The sequence below is a fragment of the Zalophus californianus genome, chromosome 2, assembly GCF_009762305.2.
Source record: "Zalophus californianus isolate mZalCal1 chromosome 2, mZalCal1.pri.v2, whole genome shotgun sequence".
Lineage (NCBI taxonomy): Eukaryota > Metazoa > Chordata > Mammalia > Carnivora > Otariidae > Zalophus > Zalophus californianus.
The window spans coordinates 202,039,828-202,058,027 of NC_045596.1; the positions used below are offsets into that span (position 1 = coordinate 202,039,828).

General features: G+C 47.4%; 1 protein-coding gene across 1 annotated transcript in view; it reads right to left on the reverse strand.

The window, feature by feature from the left end:
* The window catches only part of DLGAP2 (DLG associated protein 2), an 808,900-nt gene that overhangs the window by 348,931 nt on the left and 441,769 nt on the right, over nt 1-18,200 (reverse strand). Inside the window, exon 4 of the mRNA XM_035726383.1 lies at nt 14,666-14,698. Within this exon, the coding sequence (XP_035582276.1) occupies nt 14,666-14,698 (33 nt within the window). The remainder of the gene's footprint in view (nt 1-14,665; nt 14,699-18,200) is intronic.

The window sequence follows — 18,200 nt, forward strand, 5'->3', positions numbered from 1 at the left end:
CACTTGCATCAGCAAGAGAAACATGTTCAGGGCAGAATAAAGGGCCAACATGTGTCAACAGCACACACAGCAAAGAGTCATGGCGATGTGATCTTGGCACCCCTCCTTCTTGGGATGCCCCAAAGCAAAGCCTTGTGGGTGCACAGAGACATGGCCCAGGAGCCGCCATCTGACCCATCATGGCTCCAAGTGAACCCACATGTCAGCCCCAAACTCTGATGCTGAAGTATCATTCTGGGGGTGATTTGGGGCGTGAAAAAGTAGTTGTGTGATTTTTTTTTAGAAGCTGTTAGAAAGAGATGTAACATTTCAAGAGCCCCTATGGTGGATGGTTGTTGATCCTAGTGTCAAAGTAAGAAGTCTGAGAACACACCTGCAGAACAGGAGGCTCCACACCAGGTCCCAGGGATGGGCGGGTGATGGACAATTCCTGTTTTCATTTCCCCCTGTTACATTGTATTGTTCTCTTTTGTAATAAGGTCAAAATAGAGTGATCAGAAAAATTTAAAAAAAACAGCATCCATATATGACAAATCTAAATTGATGTTTGTAATGAGTAATGTTGATTTTTTATAAAAAGCATATCTTATTTTAGTCCTTAGAGAGTTCTCCAGAAATCCTTATTTTACATGGAATTTCCCATGTTCTCTTCTTTTTGAAGAGGGAGTCTGCTTCTCCCTCTGACCCTCTTCCCTCTCGTGCTATCTCTCATTCTCTCTCTCTCAAATAAATAAATAAAATCTTTAAAAAAAAAACAGCTTCTATTTAGTGGACTCCTTCACACTGGCTGCAGAATTTGGATTAAATTCAAACCCAGATGCATGTTTTTATGCAGCAAACTCAGCACCTGTGTGGAGCCAGCACACCTTCCAGAAAGGACGATGGTGTGTGGCACATCCACTGGATGAGAACATGGGAAATTCCCAAAGCCCCAAAAGCCCCAGAATGGCAGGCATGTACTTTGACCCTCTCCTTATGAACTTATTATCAGCAGAGGTTTTGCGTCATCTTTTTGGCTTCGTGTTTCCACAAACATCTGACAAGGAAACATAATTCCATTCTCATGAAAATGATGCTCTTATGACTTCCATGGTATCTGGAACTTAACGTCTGATGGAGAAGTGAATCCTTGCCATTTGCTTCAGGGCCACCGTCCAGGCATCTCCATGAATGTGACGTATGCACCTGCCCCTTCAGCATCCAGGCACCAATGCTTCACCGCGACTTGTCTTCCTTATTCCAAATTTTGTGCTGCAAGCTACAAAGTGTGCTTGGTTCTCTCTGCTCCATGACCTAGCACCGTGACCTATGGTTGGTGCTTTGCCTTTCTGAGCACATTTACTTATTGGAGACTGAGGTATTTGGACCACATGATCTTTGAGGGTTCCCCCCAATCCTTAAATCATGATCAAATTATATAAATACATAGAACACCAAAGCTGCTTCTGTGTGATCAGGAAGATACGAGAGCCTGGTATGGTCGTCAGATGGCTCCAAATTGAGATCCAGTCCGTCTCTTGCGGATCATGTAAGACTGAGCTGGCAACTTTACTGATCTGTTTATGACATTAAGTTAAGAAATAAATGGAGTAGCCGCAAATCCGACAGATCCGCGACTTGACCACAATGCAGCAGAAAGGCCAGTCTTGGCTGTACTAGAAGGATGCACGAAGAATACGCAGTAAGTTTCCCGATGAAGAAATTAAAGAAATACAGAGCATTTTTAAGTCAGTAAATTAAGAGCAAGGGAGTTACTTCTCTTCTCTTGTCACCATCCTGGATATTTGGTAGAAATTCTTAGTTTGAACTGAGCTTGGTCATTATTTAAAAAAATGAAAATGAAAACAGAACAGCTGTCTCAGAAAATAAATCCAAACACACTCTTTGCATGTTTCATGTTCTTACAGATGTTGGTCGACTGTTGTGTTCACGTGTGTGTATGTGTGCTTGTGTTTGTGTGTGTGTATTCATTCCAGGACACTTAGGTTTGGGGAAGAACAGGTCACTTTTAATCTCATCTCTTACATAAATTAAAATATAACCTAAAAATGAAATCTCCATAAATGTAAAAAGATTCTAACGCAGACTGAGAAGCAGTAAACAGGCTGCCGTGCTGAGACTCCGCAGCATTATCAACAGTTGGATCCCAAAGTTGTCCTCTGAATTGCCGAGACTTTCAAATGTGAAAACCAGTGACTGAATGGCTCGGGTTCTGGGCTGATCTCAACATCAGAAGGTGTACTGATAAGTATAGACCCAGCTGCCCAGAGTCAGAGTGGCCTCGTGGCCTCACACAAAGATATTAACTCAGGACAGTTCACCGAAGGTTTCCCACTAGGGATTATATCAATGTCACTCCAGCCGCAGCCTTTGAACAGAACCCCATCCCTGTCACGGGGGATTCTACAACGAGCTTATCTTAATTTAACATGTGGTGTCCATCACAGTTCCTTAAAAAACAGCTTCTATTTAGTGGACTCCTTCACACTGGCTGCAGAATTTGGATTAAATTCAAACCCAGATGCATGTTTTTATGCAGCAAACTCAGCACCTGTGTGGAGCCAGCACACCTTCCAGAAAGGACGATGGTGTGTGGCACATCCACTGGATGAGAACGTCACGCAATCCTGCCCCACGGTGCCGCCGCCCTCCAGAACCGGCAGTGGCGGGATGCTGCTGATCGTCGGTCTCGCGTAAACCGAGCCAAGTGGTACCGGTTACACTCAGAGCTGTAAGACCAGACGAGCACGGGTGACACAGGAGCACGTCCTGGATCCCGCGGGTCCTCACCGTGTACGAGGCGGGAGCCCTGAGCCGCACCTCATGCTCCGCAGGCAAGCACGTGGCAGGACGGTGGCCGGGAAGCCTCCTGACTGCACACTCCGAGGAGCTGCCCGCTGCCGCCTGGTTATCCCACACCCGGGGCTAGTCAGTATTTGTGGCTGGGGTGAAGGCCTGTCCCCAAACTCACCCAACCATACCATCCAGACCGACAAAAGTCCCTTCCACTCGTGGCTCTGGGCAGCTCTCTGGAGCTAATCACCTACTGATTCCTATCATAAGTGTTGGCCCTAAGTAGGAATACTCAGGATGAGAAGCAAGATCACGTCCCAGCGGCCGGGGGGGTTTGTCAGAGGTCTAAGGCAGAGACTGACCCACAGCACTGAAGTAGCAATAAACCACGACTGTGCACTTCAGTTCCCCTGGGGACAGCATGAGCGCTGTCCTTTTTACCTTTTTGTGGTCCTAAACCTCCATTAGAAATTGATGAAAATGATGTACCCTTTTGCCTGTAAAGCAGAGACACTTCCAAAAGTTGTGTATAGAGTTGTGGGCTAGTCATAGACCGACGGCTCCTGGTCGGTCTTAAAGACAGGTAGGAAAAAATCTGCAGGATGACATGGAGAGTCACCCCCGACCTGAGTCCCAGAGACCCCTCAAACCTCAACACCATGGTTCCTGAGCCTTGTCCTCTCTTAGGGTCCAGCAGGTCATTTATTCCAGATGCTTTTCCCACAGCCAGGGCTCCACATTTGATTATTCCTTCCCACAGACGAAATCATTTGCTTCTTCTCTGTCATTACCATAACACAAAGTTAAAAATGTTATGGGATTTATATGACATGTATGCCTTTCTTTCTCCACAAGACATCACTGGTCTGAAAGCCCCCGTCACCTGGCTCACCACCCTCACATGCCAGACATTCTCCATATATCGACCTACACAAACTTACTGCTTCAATGGCCAAAACCTGAAGACACATGCTGATAGCAGGTGTATCAATTCAAATTCCATCTCTTAAACGGGAGTGTTTCAAAGTTTCTGTCATTACATTAACTGTCTTATTTTGCTTCACAATACCTAAGTATTGCAGAATTTGAGAAAATGGAGAATAATAACATGATTCTAATTACTGGAGAGCACTCAGCAGCATGTCTGCTAGAAGAGCCACACAAGGTCGAATTTCTCCATGGCGTCGTGGAACCTCTGTCAACGCTTGGGTATATTCCTCCTTGTTGGCTGAGTTTGTTTCTCTGAGGACCACTCTTAATTGTATTCCTGAGAATTCCCACCAAGTCATTCCCACAAAGGCCCAAATGAAATTTACATCTCACTTGGAGTCACTGAGCACTTTTTTAAGGCAAACTGTGGCCCTACGGCTCCTTCTTCCAAGGCCTCCCGCCTTATCCCTCTCCCAGCTCAAGCGCTCATGACAAGGTCCACGCGTGTGGAGAAAGTCTCTGCTTTTCTCTTGAATCTTTAAGAGAATCGGGATAACAAATCTAGGAACTTTCTGCTCCGTGCCGTTCTCTATGAATTTGTTGACCAGTCAGCAGTACGTGAGCCCGACAGAGAGTTAATAAATGTGTGTGCTCTCCTACTATGTGCCAGACAGACAGAGGGGAAAGCTGCCTACAGCTACTTCTCCCAAGACTCCTAAAATGTAGAAGAATCTTCCACTGTCTTCTTACCCCAAAAGTGCCTCCTCACCTTATGAGCCAAAGCAGCCCCAACTATAATCATTCATACGCCAAGTCTGACTACACAGGAGAACCACTTCTTAGAGAACAACATTGATCATCATCATTGCTACAATACAACCACTGGTTTGCTATTTATTGCAACTGTTGTTTTAATTCTCAGGTTTTCTTTAGATGCACAGCCCTGCATCTCCCCGACACCTAGAAAAACGCCTGACGGATAGACAGAGGAAAACCACAGAAATGGTGCAGTCAACAACTGAGCAGAGATGCAAGCAGCAAAGTAAAACACGCACCTGAGTCCTTACTATGCACCAGGCACTATGCCAAACACTATAATTTTCAAAATTGCCTTGAAGTGAGGGTACTATTGTACACATTTCGTTGACGAGGACCTTGATTCAGTGAAGTTACATGATTTGTTCAAGGTCTACGGGTCCTACAGGGAGAGAGCCGTTGAGTTCTAATTCTGTATTCTTAATTTATGATCTTTTTAAACATTTTCACACTTTTTCATTTGTACATTTATCGCTAGTTCATTTAATTGATAACTTACTACTATTCACTACAGTAATAGCCTGCCAAAATTAACTACCACGGAATTCATGAAGGTGTAGGGAGGGCTGTGAATTGGAGTCACGGGAAGTGGGTCATCCCTCATTACAGTTTTGAAAAATTAGTGCCCATCTGCCTTCTTTGCTGCATGTCTGATAATATAGCAGAGTTACACTAAATAGCAGGTCAATGATGCACAACGTCATGGAAACACTCTCTCGGCGATGCCTACGTGTAGACAGTTTGGAGGAGAACACCAGGCCCACGGGGTTAGGCTCTCTAATGAACTGTAAACACTGGGATACTGACTCCAGATTCCTGGTGCAAGTCCCTTCCTACCAGACTCAGAGCCTCTATTTCTCCCCAGAAACTCGGCAATCTTGGATGTAAGACAGAAGTCAAGACAGAAGACGTGTATTTCAAAACTATTTTCTAAAGCAAAACCAGTGATTGTGTACATCATCAGTCCACAAAGTTGTGACGATCGATAATCCCGTGCACTGAAGTGGCCGCATGTGCCTCCTCCCACCGTTCTGTCTGTTCCAGCCTCAGAGAGATGTGCCCCCACAAACCCGACTTGTGCAGACTGAAGTCACTCCGTTGTGAGAAAGGGGCCCTACATTTGCTTTTGTGGATCCAAGACCCCTGCCCACTCCACCATGGGGCCCCTCCTCCTATGAGAGCACATGCGCATCTCTGCAGGCCCCCAAACACCTGCGCTGACATCCAGACCCACAGCCCGCACTGGGCGTCTGAGCGCAAGACTGGTGTGGGGGCCACCCACGAATTCCATGTTGGATAGTCCCCTCGGAGGCCGTCCCATGAAGGTCGATGCTGTGAAAACCCTGAGCATCTGTGATTTATCATGTTGCTAATGAGATGCAACAATCAGAGAGAAAAGCAAAATTATGAATATATATCACTAATCATAACAAGGGCTTTCAGCAAAAAGTTTCTCCTTTCTTTCAGCCACTTAAAAAGACATATAATATCTAAAACCCAGTCGAACGTATGGGCTAGAGCCCTGGAGGGTGGACGAGGGAGGTTGCTGGCTGGACCTTGGGCTCACGTCCCCTCCCCTGGGAAGCATGGCAGACAGACGCCCTCCCCAGCAGGAAAGAAGTCAGCAGCAGGGCAGAGGAATGGGGAACGTGGGGGCTGCTCAAGAGCCCTGATTGTGCTGAACCCCAGACTGCTTTCAGGCCCAGGCTGGGCCCCACTGCGACTCTGCAGGTCACCCCCAGAAGGAGCAGGTCTACATAGGCTATCGGCACCCAGCACTCACTGCCCCGGACACAGAGATGCTTCCTTGTCCCGGGGACGTCCTGGGACCCACCAGCGCAGAAGGAACCTCCCCAAAGCATCTCCGCCATGTGTGCCAGAGGCGAGCCTAAAGCATGGGATTAGAATTTGAGGAAAACAAGTAACGAGCTGAGATCATTTAACTTCTGGGTAGACACTTCATTATCAAGAAATAGAAGCACTCGGCGTCTCTGCCTTCCTGCAGCTTCGGGAGGTGGGAAGGTTTTCCTTAGGATGAGTAACTCTCAGCACAGCAACGCGAAGACACCACGTTTGGGGGGTTTCACGCTCATCTCACAAGATGGCATGGCTGATACTCAAGTATTACAACAGAACTCTTGCTTTCAAAGCGGACAACATCCAAACCTGAAGATGAATGTCAGGTCCTCTCCTCATGCGAAACGTCTCTCTAGAGCCCTTTTCAATATGGGAAAGGAGCTTATTATGAATTCTACGAGGGACTCTAGTTCCCTCTTCCTCTATGTACTCAACCGCACATATTCCGTATGTCCTTTCATCTCCCGAATAGGCTTCAAAGTATGGCAAACAGGCGCGGGTTTAGCAACAAGAGAATAGACGGTACTTTACCTAAACATACTAAATCTGAAACCTGATATTTAAATTGCTCAGCAACCAGAAAAATCGAGCATTTATTTATTCCTTGAGCATTAATGAGGTAAAATTGCTTCAGTGCAGGCTGGGAATGCCTGACTCTCAGATACTGGATAATCCAAAAACACGAAACATGCAAATCAGGGTTCATTTGTGCATTTTATATCTTTCTGCATAGATGCCTAATTGTGACCGCGTCCCAGACACCAGATGGTCCATGCAACGCTCCCCATTCTCACTCTATCTTATCATATTTAGTGACTATGGTTTCACCTCTGATTCTAAGTGTGGCTGACAAAAACTGCCTTTGTTGGTGATGAGACCAGATGTCTGGATGGTCAGTTTTATGCATTTGGCTCAAAAACACGCAGCTGTGATGTGTACAGGGCTGTCTAGGCCCCAGGTGTGAACACAAATGACGCAGTCCCTCGGCTCATGCTGCCCTACCATGGGGGTGAGGCAGCTCGTGCCCCAGCAGCAGCCACAGAGGAGGAAACTTGGAAGGAGTGTAAAGGACAAGGCATGACAGAGGGTCTCTGAGGGGAGGCCACAGGGCTCATCAGCAGCTGGGGCTTGAACTGACCCTGCAAGTCTGTTCCCAGATTTCTCTATTTTTAATAAAAAATATTACATGTCCCCTCTGCCTCCATCCATGCAAACCCTAACATCTACTGAGATAACAAATGTAAGCCACTCCTTGCGTCCCTTCTGTGTTCACATCTCACACACACACACACACACAGACATGTACACAGACACGCACACAGACACATGCATACATTACAGACACACACATGCACACACGTATATGCACACACAGACACATATGTGTCCATACACACACACATGCGCGCACGTGGTCCCCATGCACTACCCCCTTGCTGTGCCCATCACACTGCTGTAAATCCTTCCAAGTCCAGAAAGTGCTCATGGAGCACAAAGTCCTCAGATGGGGACCCAAATACAGGGGGCATGTGTGGCCTGTGGTTAAATGTGGGCAGGAAGGGAAGTTGTGGCATTTACGAAAGACTCTGAATGTGGGATGCCTGTGGTGGACAGTGAGGGGCTCTGCCAGCATTTGAAGCAGGAAACAATAGAACATGCCAGGGGAGCAGACGTTCACAGCTGGGCAAGGAGGCTGGGTTCTCTAAACTTTTGGGGACCCCACAAAGGGGACAGCAGAGAAGCTGCTTCTTGCTTCACACCCTCCACCAAGAGAACATGTGAATCTGTGCCCATCTTGAAACCAAAAGGGTCCTAGATTTCTGCAAACATTTCCAGTAAATCTTGGGTGGTTTGTGTAAGCACCTGCTGGAATGTCCCATAAGCCACAAGTATAAAAGAACTGCATGCACATGAACAGGTAGACGTTCGGAACTTGGCCAGAGTCCCTGAGCAGACAGCACACTGTGCTCCCATCCAGGATGCCCAGGCCCAAGGAGCCACTCTGAGAGTCCTCTGCTCCCACCTGGTGCGACCGACTTGCCCCACTGGACCCTGTGCGTGCAGATAAGCCGTCTCCTAGCAGGATTTGGGACCTGTCAGTTTCTCCTTGCAATCCTCAGTTTACTTTTTTGCTTTCCATATTTCAAGTCTATTCTAAAGTAGATGATTGCTTTGGCTTCTTAGAGTATCATTTTTTCACTAAATAGTGACTTCATTTATCTATAACAATCCTGGAGGCATTTCCATCCTGTATTTTGTGTTACCTGAAACTTTCTTCCTTTGGTCTCCGTCTCTCCCCTTCTCTTTTATTCCACTTTACATTGAACAGGTGCTGTTTTCTCACGTCCCCCTCGTCCCCCTACATCGTCTCAGCAATTCTGAGGTATTATTGCAAAGCCGTCCAGCACCCGTTTTCATGATGAGAAGCCTCTGGGAGTCACTGCACCATAAATAATCTGTACATTCTCTTTGGGGATATTAAGTTGTCTCTTATACTCCACAGTTTCACTTCATTGGATGTGCATGTGTTTTTATTTACTTAGTTTTAGCATCAGGAGTTTTTAGATCAAAAAGGCACAAAAGATTTCTTTAGTTCTAAAATAAATCTCAGCCTTTCCTTCTGAGCAATGCCTGTCCTCTGTTCTCCTCAGTGTCTCGTTTTTTTTTTTTTAACATTTTTTAAAAATTTTATTATGTTATGTTAATCACCATACACGACATCATTAGTTTTTGATGTAGTGTTCCATGATTCATTGTTTGCACATAACACCCAGTGCTCCACGCAGTATGTGCCCTCTTTAATACCCATCACCAGGCTAACCCATCCCCCACCCCCTCCCCTCTAGAACCCTCAGTCTGTTTTTCAGAGTCCAAATGAACCATGAGAGACTATGGACTCAGTGTCTCATTTATCTGCAAACACGGGCTTGTGTTTCTCAGGGCATCCCCCATGCTTCTTCATTTGTGTCTCATGTCACCCTCAGGATTTTGATGCAAAACTCTGGGTAATATCCTCATATCTGTCTTCTGGTTTGCTCATTCTCTGTTCAGCTCTGTCTAATCTGCTTTATGATAGATGGACACAGTCATGAATTTAAATGACATTTCTTGGCTTTGGATATGCTGTTTGTTTTTTAATCTGTCTTTTTGTCATACTAGATAGTTATTTCATTATGGTTTCTTTTCCTTTTAAACACCAAGTTAGTAATTTTCCACACACCCAGTATCTGTGCAAGCCACTATTTCTGGCACTCGTTGCTTAGTCTCCTGCCATGTGTACTCATCCCCTTGAAATGTCTTTATATGGGTTATAATCTTTTATTGTCTTTTTTAGGAAAGGGGGAGTCCTATGTTGTCAAAGATTCTGTAGATAATGTGTGATTTTGATTCTGCCACAGCCCTTGGGTTCTGATAGCATCCTAATTGATTTGGGAACAATTTTCACGTTCATTCCCCATGCCTCCAGCATGTGTTTCTTGCTGGTGACTTTATATTCTACCCATAACCCTGGAAATGTGACCAGCTTTCTTTATACTCTCTTGGTCAGTGTTTTCTAGTCTTTTTCTCACACATGGAGAAACACGTTGAGATTCCGGGTTTCATTCCGGGGACAGAGTCCCAGCACCTCCCATGGGCATGGTTGCAGGTGCTCCCACATCCCACACCTGCCAGAGTATCCCCCCATAAGTCCTTCTGGGGCTTATGTCTCAGCAGCTAATGTGGCCTTGAATCTTGCCTATCCTCTGGTTTAAAAGTCTTTCTTTATTCTGGGGAACCTGATGATCGCCTTTCCTTCACCGAAGCTCAGGTTTGCACCAAAAGCAACCATGACACACAGCTGTTTCATGACCTCACAGTGGGAGGAGCAGAACCTTCTGATGCCCTCCATCCTGGCCTTTTAAGACCAACGGTTTTCCTTCTTGTATCCTCCACAATATTTTCTGATTTGTACTAAAACACTAACCATCCTAAGGTCCCAGAAGACAGATCGGTTGGAATGGAATTGTTTTCTCTCAAAAGCCAGTTGAATTCTTCAGTTCCTAAGCAACGCTAATTTTTTCTAGAGTGCCTGGCACATGTTGAGAACTTAATAAATGCTGGTTATCTACCACAAACCTCCAAGAATAGCAAACAGAAAAGACCATTTTTATCCAAAGCATATAATTAACGAGGTCTGATCTCCAAACGAGAGGGGCAGAAGCTGTAGGTGAAGCACGGATGCCCTCCACTTCTGTGAGAGTGGAGGTGGGGCTGAAAGGCTTCTTCCCAAACCCACGATGCCCAGGCTTTAAAAAGCAGCCTTCCTATTCTTCCCCAATCGCTGAGAGACCTTAAAACCTCAGGATGACACCTACTCAGTTAAGGAGCAAAAACAGTATGGAAGTTTTAGATCCTTTAGAGTCATTTGTGAGGAAAATCTTGAACACTTGTATTAAAAAAACCAAGAACACAATGCTAGTAAATACAGGAAACATTTGCCATTTTTTCTTACTCATGAGTGAGGAACAGAAGAGGTAGCTGGGGTTCCTTCTATCTGTAGCGATATATAAGAGTCTGCCCCAAATTCTAAGAGCAGTATGCAGTTTGTGTCCTGAAATGATCAAAGTAAAAACCAAAACCAAAACAAAACAAAACAGGTTTAAAATGAAAGTCTCTATCTTAACCTTTTCGTGATTTTTTTTGAACCTGAGTTTTGCTTTACAACCAGAATTTCTACAAATAACATTTTCCAAACACCCCAATATATGTTGATGCCTCCATAAACACTCTACTTCTTTTGAAGTTATAATCTTAAGGCATCTATTATGAAAAATCCTTCATGCTAAAATCCATCCTAACATTTTGGAGCATTATTCCTTTGTACCAAATTTATATTATAATAGCTTATTTTATTCCTTAGTTTTAATTGGGTTAAATAACACAGATGTAAGATACTGTTATTACATTGTAAGGGATCTCAAATAAGTTTTCCTAAACACTTCCAGGCACCATTATCTGTCTTCCCACATTAGAAAATCTATTTGCTAGGAGGGCAACTTGAGCCATCAAAACGTACACAAATGGGCACATCCCTGAATTTACGTCTGTGGTTCTACCATAATATTCCCTGTGGTCTAGTTGGAAAGCAAGTGCTGTGTCATGCATCTGTCAGTAAAGTCTGAAAAGTATCATATACTCTTAAATTATTTTCCTATATTAAATGGATTGGTTATATCATGTGAAAACTTCAGAGATGCTTGCAGTGTCAAGATAAACTAGCAAAATGATCTTTTTGCTAGATAATATCACTCCAACATTGGAAAGACGACAAGAACCACAAAGAACACAACACACATTGAGACAATCCTACCACGAAGTCCTGTAGCAAACCATTATAACAAGATTGCTCTTAGTAGATTTTAAACGTTTTTAATTGGTCTCTAGTTTGGCAGAACACTCTGGTGAGCGTATCCCTGCAAATGGCAGGTGATTCTGGTCGAGTGACGAGCTCCTCCATCTTGCAGCACCCCCCCCATTTCAGAGTTACCTGTCTGTACATTCTTGGTAGGAAGAAAGATACCAATAAATTAACAACGAATTCCATTAAACATTTTCCTCTCAAAATCATAGTTGTCCTAATTTCAGAAACCATGCAAGGTAGAAAGCATAAGCAAATCTACATACTGAAACTGCGATCTACATGTTATGTACAATTACAAATTTATGTTCTCTGCAAAACAGGCCACACCTTTGCAGGGATCCTCACTCGTCACATCCTGAGGTCTCCAGCACCCCATAAACTTTGCTCTTAGTCTCACTGCCTGACGGATATTATCATCTGAGACAATGCTAATTATTCTGTCTGTATCCAACTAGCTCCCTCCAAGAGAACCAATCATTAAAATGCAAATAGGTGTTTCCCACTTCACTAGTTTAGCAGAGAAAGACTGTTAACAGCTTTCTGACAAGAAAGAGAGAAGCTTAATGAGTTGAGGCCTTAACCTTGTGGATGGAATGAGCACAACGCACAGGATCTGAGTCTGCGATGTGCGCCAGCCTCTGGCTCTGATCCTTTCTGTTCAGCGGCCTTTATGAGTTAACTGATAGAAGCTGCTGGAGAAATTACCAAACAAAAAAGCTGATTTCAGATTCCACTCACTGCACCCAGGCAGCTCTCACTTAGACTAATTACTTAAATGATTTAAAAATGTATGAATATGCATGGTAGTGCTTTTCAAAAAATAAAGCCCAGCTGAGACCATGCCATCAAATCTTTCCTCCCTTTCTCTGATTTGGAGCAAGTGCACTTGCATATCTGAAAGGCTGGGCTGGCTGCAGATCAGGGTGGTAAAGGGACGGGCCCCACAAACACAGCCGCAGTCTCCCCGACCCTCACGGTCTCCTCGGCGTGGGCGTCTTGGACCATTCTCTGACTGAGTAAAGCAGGTCTTGGTCTGCCCCCAGAACAAGGAGGGGCACATCTCTTCTCTCCTTTCCCGACATTCGTACACCTTTGGTGTGGGGTTGACGCTCTCTGGGATGTGGACGCTGAGCACCAGCAGAATGCTGGGGGATGTGCCGGGCACTGTGCAGGACGGGCAGAGGCAGATCTGACGTCTGACAGGGTGGGGCCGGGAGCTCTGGACATGGAGCACTCCCAGGGAGCCGGGGGGGAAGGATGCAGCCCTGCCCCTGCGGGGAGGTCAGCTTCAGGGGCCCTGCCACCAGGGGTATCACAGGAACACACAAACACCTGTCCCTGGGCGAGGACTCCCCAGGGAACACCGCCGTGATTCAACCCCACACCCTCACCCAACCACACGCGCTGGACTGATTTGTCAGAACCCAATCTGCTCTTTTAGGACCGCGAGAAGCAGGCAAAAGCTAAGACCCAGACTCCACACAACGCACACAGACTTCGCAGACAACAGACGTTTTGAGTAGGAACAGGTAGGCGGGAAAGCAGGATGCAGTTGGATCAGCCACAAGGCAGGAGCGGCTGAGACTTCGGGATTGCTCCAGGACCCGGAGCACAGTGAAGACTCTCAGCAAAAACTGCGTGTGTCGTGAGGGCAGCAAAGACGACTGCACAGGACGGCAGCGTGCAACGCGCACATTCCCGGCGTGGGACAGACACCGAAGTTACCACGACAAGAAAGAATAAAATGCCCAAATGCCCGGAGGGCACACACAAGCTGGAGAACACTGCGGGCACCCACCGCACCCTCCCGGCCAGAAGGGTGCTGCTCAGAGCAGAAACCTGCTCCCCGTGGCCTCCCTGTGGCCTCCCAGCGGCCTCCACTCCAAAACCCCGGAAACACCGGGCTCCCAGGCTTCATGCAACCGTGACGATTTGAGTTAATGCGCTTTGCCCGGCCGTATCTCCACATGATATATTCCTTACCCAGCACAGCGAGAAGTTTGAAGACTTAGTCGTATCTCAACCACAAAATGGAAGCCACAGAGTGTTTGATGGAATTTCTAAGTTAACCCGATAGTCACCTTTCTCTTTCATCTCATGGGTACAAATCTTTGCAGTGAATATGATGACGTTTGCGTGGCACGGTGCACATACTAGTCATGCATATTCAGGCGTTTTGGGACCCTGGACTCCAGAGGCCATCACTCCACACTGCGGTGAGGCCCGAAACCAGCTGCTCTGACCCTGAAAATCAAAACTCTGGTGAATTCTGAGCCCCCGTTAATGGAGGTCACGTGCTAACCACATTCCCTTTATTCTTTTCTGTTGTGACTCTGAGAAATAGGACAGATTTTGGCTTTAACTATTTTGGAACATAGTTAAATCACACATTCAGGAGCTCTACTTCTAAAAGTATCTCAGACGCAGGAAATTTGAATTATCGTGCATTGTTTAATGTCACTGATTACCAGCACAGTTCCTGCTGCACCTCTCAGATTTACTCATCAATACGGAATGGTTTTCCGAGGTCTCATTTCATATGAGGCTCATCAGCACTTTTCACTAATGTATTTAAAGCCAAGAAATACGTATTTCTAATGTCGGCATTTATTACCTGGAGAAGCCTGATCAAAATTTCTAAATCCAAAACAAAAAGGAAAGTGTTGTAATTTGGTTGTGATTCAATTTTCCTTTAGAGATTACCTCCTCTTGCCTAAAGCTCATCCTGCACACCATGCTGATGGTTTTACCCAGTTTCCATCAAACACCGTGGAGAGCGCGCACTTGGACACGCGTACCGCCGTCGGTCACTGTGGTGCCCCCGCCATGCCCACCGGAGGCAGGGGTGATAAGGTGAAGCACACTCACCTTCCGGCTCCCCGCAGAGGGTGCACTGGGACTCTGCAAACAGAAGAGAGAGAGGCCGTTACTAAGGGGTCTCAGGCTGCAGGCGCACACTTCACACCGGCCGCCGGAGGGACTGGGGCATCATCCAGCAGCGTCCACTGGCCCCACAGACACAGGTGGCCCTCTCAGTACTCGGCCAGCCAACCCCACGTCTGAGCAAATGTCTCTGTAAAGAAACCACCTAGCAAATACTTCCTACATTACATTTCAGTAAACTAACGCTGTCTGTCACAGGCACATGCACACATTAAATATGTTTTCATGACTATGTATGGCTCAACACAAATTACTTAGCTGAAATAAATGGTGTATTTTATCACCTAATTTAGTATCTAAGCCTTTACTTTGATTACAACTCTGTTATATCTGCTTTAGGCACAAATAGTCATGAGCAAAAGGATATTCTCCTTCAGTACAAACACTAAGCCTATAATCACTGACCATCCTCAGGACGCAGACCCATCCCTCTGTCAGACTCTGCAAGACAGACCAAGATGTTCGGGGGTCACGGCATTCACAGTCACGTCGGGAAATTACAACAATAAACACAAGAGCAATTGTTTCCAAGATTTGCGTTCTTCGTGGGAAAGAAGCAGACTTTGGGGCCAGGTCACTCTGGGCAGGCACCTTGCCCCTGGGGCTCTAGAATGGGGACACTGGCATCCTCCATGTGGGGATGGGAGGCTGAGTGACAAGTGGTTCAAGCAGCCCATCAGGCGGCCAGCACCGGGCACTCGGGGAGACGCCAGCCTCCTTCTCCCCCAGCCCCAAGAAGCAGCGAAGGGCTCACAGAAGAGACAGCATCCAGACTGAGTCCTGAAGGACAAGTAGGGCTTTCACTAGAGAGAAAGATAGGGCAGCAGCACCACAGTCAGAGCACGGGCATGGAAGAAGGCAGACAGCCAGGGACGAGGGAGGAGTCTGCCTGGAGGACGGGGCTGGCGGAGCCAATGTCTGACGCAGTGGGGGGTACATCGCAGACAGTTTGGGAAGGAAACCGAAAATCATAGAGGAGCTGAGATTTATTTTTAATATAAAATCAGAAGCCAAGGATGGTTTCTGAGGGGGAGGCGGGCAGTGTTAGATATTCTTTGGTGGGACTGCCTTGGTAGCCAGGAGGGGCCGGTCGGGGACAGGCGGGGAGTCCGTACGTCCATGCTCGCGCCCAACCCAGCAGGTGCATGTGTGTTTGCGGGCAGAGGTGATGAGGGAGAGAGGGGCTTGACGGACATGCCAGAGAAGGCGGAATTGTCCTTTAAAGCAAACTGGACTCGGAACTCTTCTGACTTCTTGGAGACCAGGCTGTTCGTATCAGGGGTGGTAAATAGCTGCGCTGCCCCCACACCCCCACACGGACAGGCCATGAGGTGCCGTGTCCACTCTGGCTGTGGGGCAAGACGGACAGCACATCCACCTCCTGATGTGCTGAGGGGAGCCCAGAGCTGAACTACTCTGCATCGCAAGCGGGTGAGTCCAGAACACGGGGGAGTCAGCGACTTCGAAGGAGACAGCGTGACCGCGTGCACGGGGCTGGCTCCCTCTGCCGCCATGCCAGACCACAGTCTAGGAAGCACACAGATGTGTTCCAGGACGGAGGCCTGGGGCCGGGCACCCACCAAAGTGGCATCCCTGCAACATTCGTAGAGGGCGCCTGCGACCAGTGCACAGGTAAAAGCTATAAACACACACTCCACCCCCGAGTGAGGGTCTGTAGGAGACGGGAAATGAGGATCTCTTGCTCGGGTACAGAGCGACATCCCAGGAACTTCACTCCAGTTTCCAAGTTCCCCTGTGCTGGTCTGGGTTTCAGAAGGCACAGCACTATCTACCTTCTCCATGGCTCACTATGGATACGATGCTGAGCATGCTCCAGGTAATGGTGGAAACCCCTTGCCACCTCCTCTGTGGATACGGCCACGGCCGCGGCTGGCATTAAAGGACCTGCAGGAGGCCACACAATGGAAGAGGAGCCTGATGTCCCCTGGCCCCAGCTCTCCTCACGATGACAGGACAGAGCAGAAACGGAACTCCTCCTGGGGACTTTGGGAGGCACATGTGTCTACGGGGAAGAAAGAGGTGACAGCTCAGGGCTCCCCAGTGGACCACAGAGCTGGAGAGGGGGACTAGGAGAGGGGGCCACCTGGGACCCAGGGCAGCCATGACTTCAGAGCCATGCACTTAGGAGAACCGGATTTACCTGTAAGTCCACCCTCAGCCAAGACCACTACCCCTCCCGCCCCTACAAGGGCTGTTGGAGCAGGAGGTAAATCAGAAACTGGTTTTCACCACTCATTGTGAAGTGCTAACCTGAATTTGCACCAAAAGCGACCCACAAACGTAGGACTTTCTCCATACATCTAATCCCGATCACAGGTTGGATATGCTCGGAATCATCCACAAAGTTCAAAGCACAGCGATTGCACAATAACACCAAGAGCGCAGGAACTGATACCCTCAGAGAGCTGAAATTCTGTGGGTTGAAGGTCACCAGGAGCCTGAGGAAAGGCGTCAGTTTGGCCCCTGGCATATTAACTTCTCCAGAGTCCAAGTCTTAGGCAAATGCCATTCCAGAGTCCACCATTAATGCTTCCAGGCCTTATCCTTAAATTATTTCCAGCAAGATCATAGGTGAGAAACTGTCATTCTCTGTATTCTGAGCCCAGGACACAAAGTGACTCACTCTGTATTTCCTGGAAAGGTCCATGGGAGCCTTCTGCCTGAGCGGCAGGGATGATCTGGGAAGGTTTTCCCGTCCTCCACAGCATGCGCATCCTCGGGGAGCATCCTCGGGAAGCCCAACTCTGCCATGAGGTGAATGACCCCAGGAGCACCCGAAACTCCACATGCTTGGAGTCTGGAGTGCAGAAGAAGTGAAGATTTCGGTGAGGGAACCAACCGCCTGGCGCATGGAGGGCAGCTGGATCAAAGCGCTATTTCCCAATTTACATGGATCACAGACATGGTCATCCTCACAATCAGGAAGATATTCCCAGATGGCCTTTAAACCCAGACCAGTGACCGATGTTAATGGCGGCCTGCTGACCTCATGATGAGGACGTTTCCTCTGAACTCCTTAACTGTCCACACTGGAGTCTTCCCTCCCTGAGTGCACTGCAGCTGACACCCGGGCTCCCGGGTTCACTCTGTGCTGAAGCCCAAGGACAGATGCCCGTTCAAGGTTGGGGACGCTACCAGACATTAGGCAAAGCACCGTGAACGTACACATTCCCACCATTTATTTGCCTAAAACACATGGAAGCAGTTTCACAGAAAGGTGAGCTGCTGGACGTGAATCAGTACTTACCCAATGGTAGTGGGAGGAAGGTGCATGGCCCCACAGTAATAACACGTCTGAGGACCAAAGGAGGCGTCCCCGGCAGTGGACCTCCAGCCAAACACCAAGCACAGGGCTGCGCATGTAATAACCGTCGGTCCTCAGAGTATCAGTGCACTAACGTCCCGCTTCAAATTCCCTTTGATCCGCTCATGGGAGTTT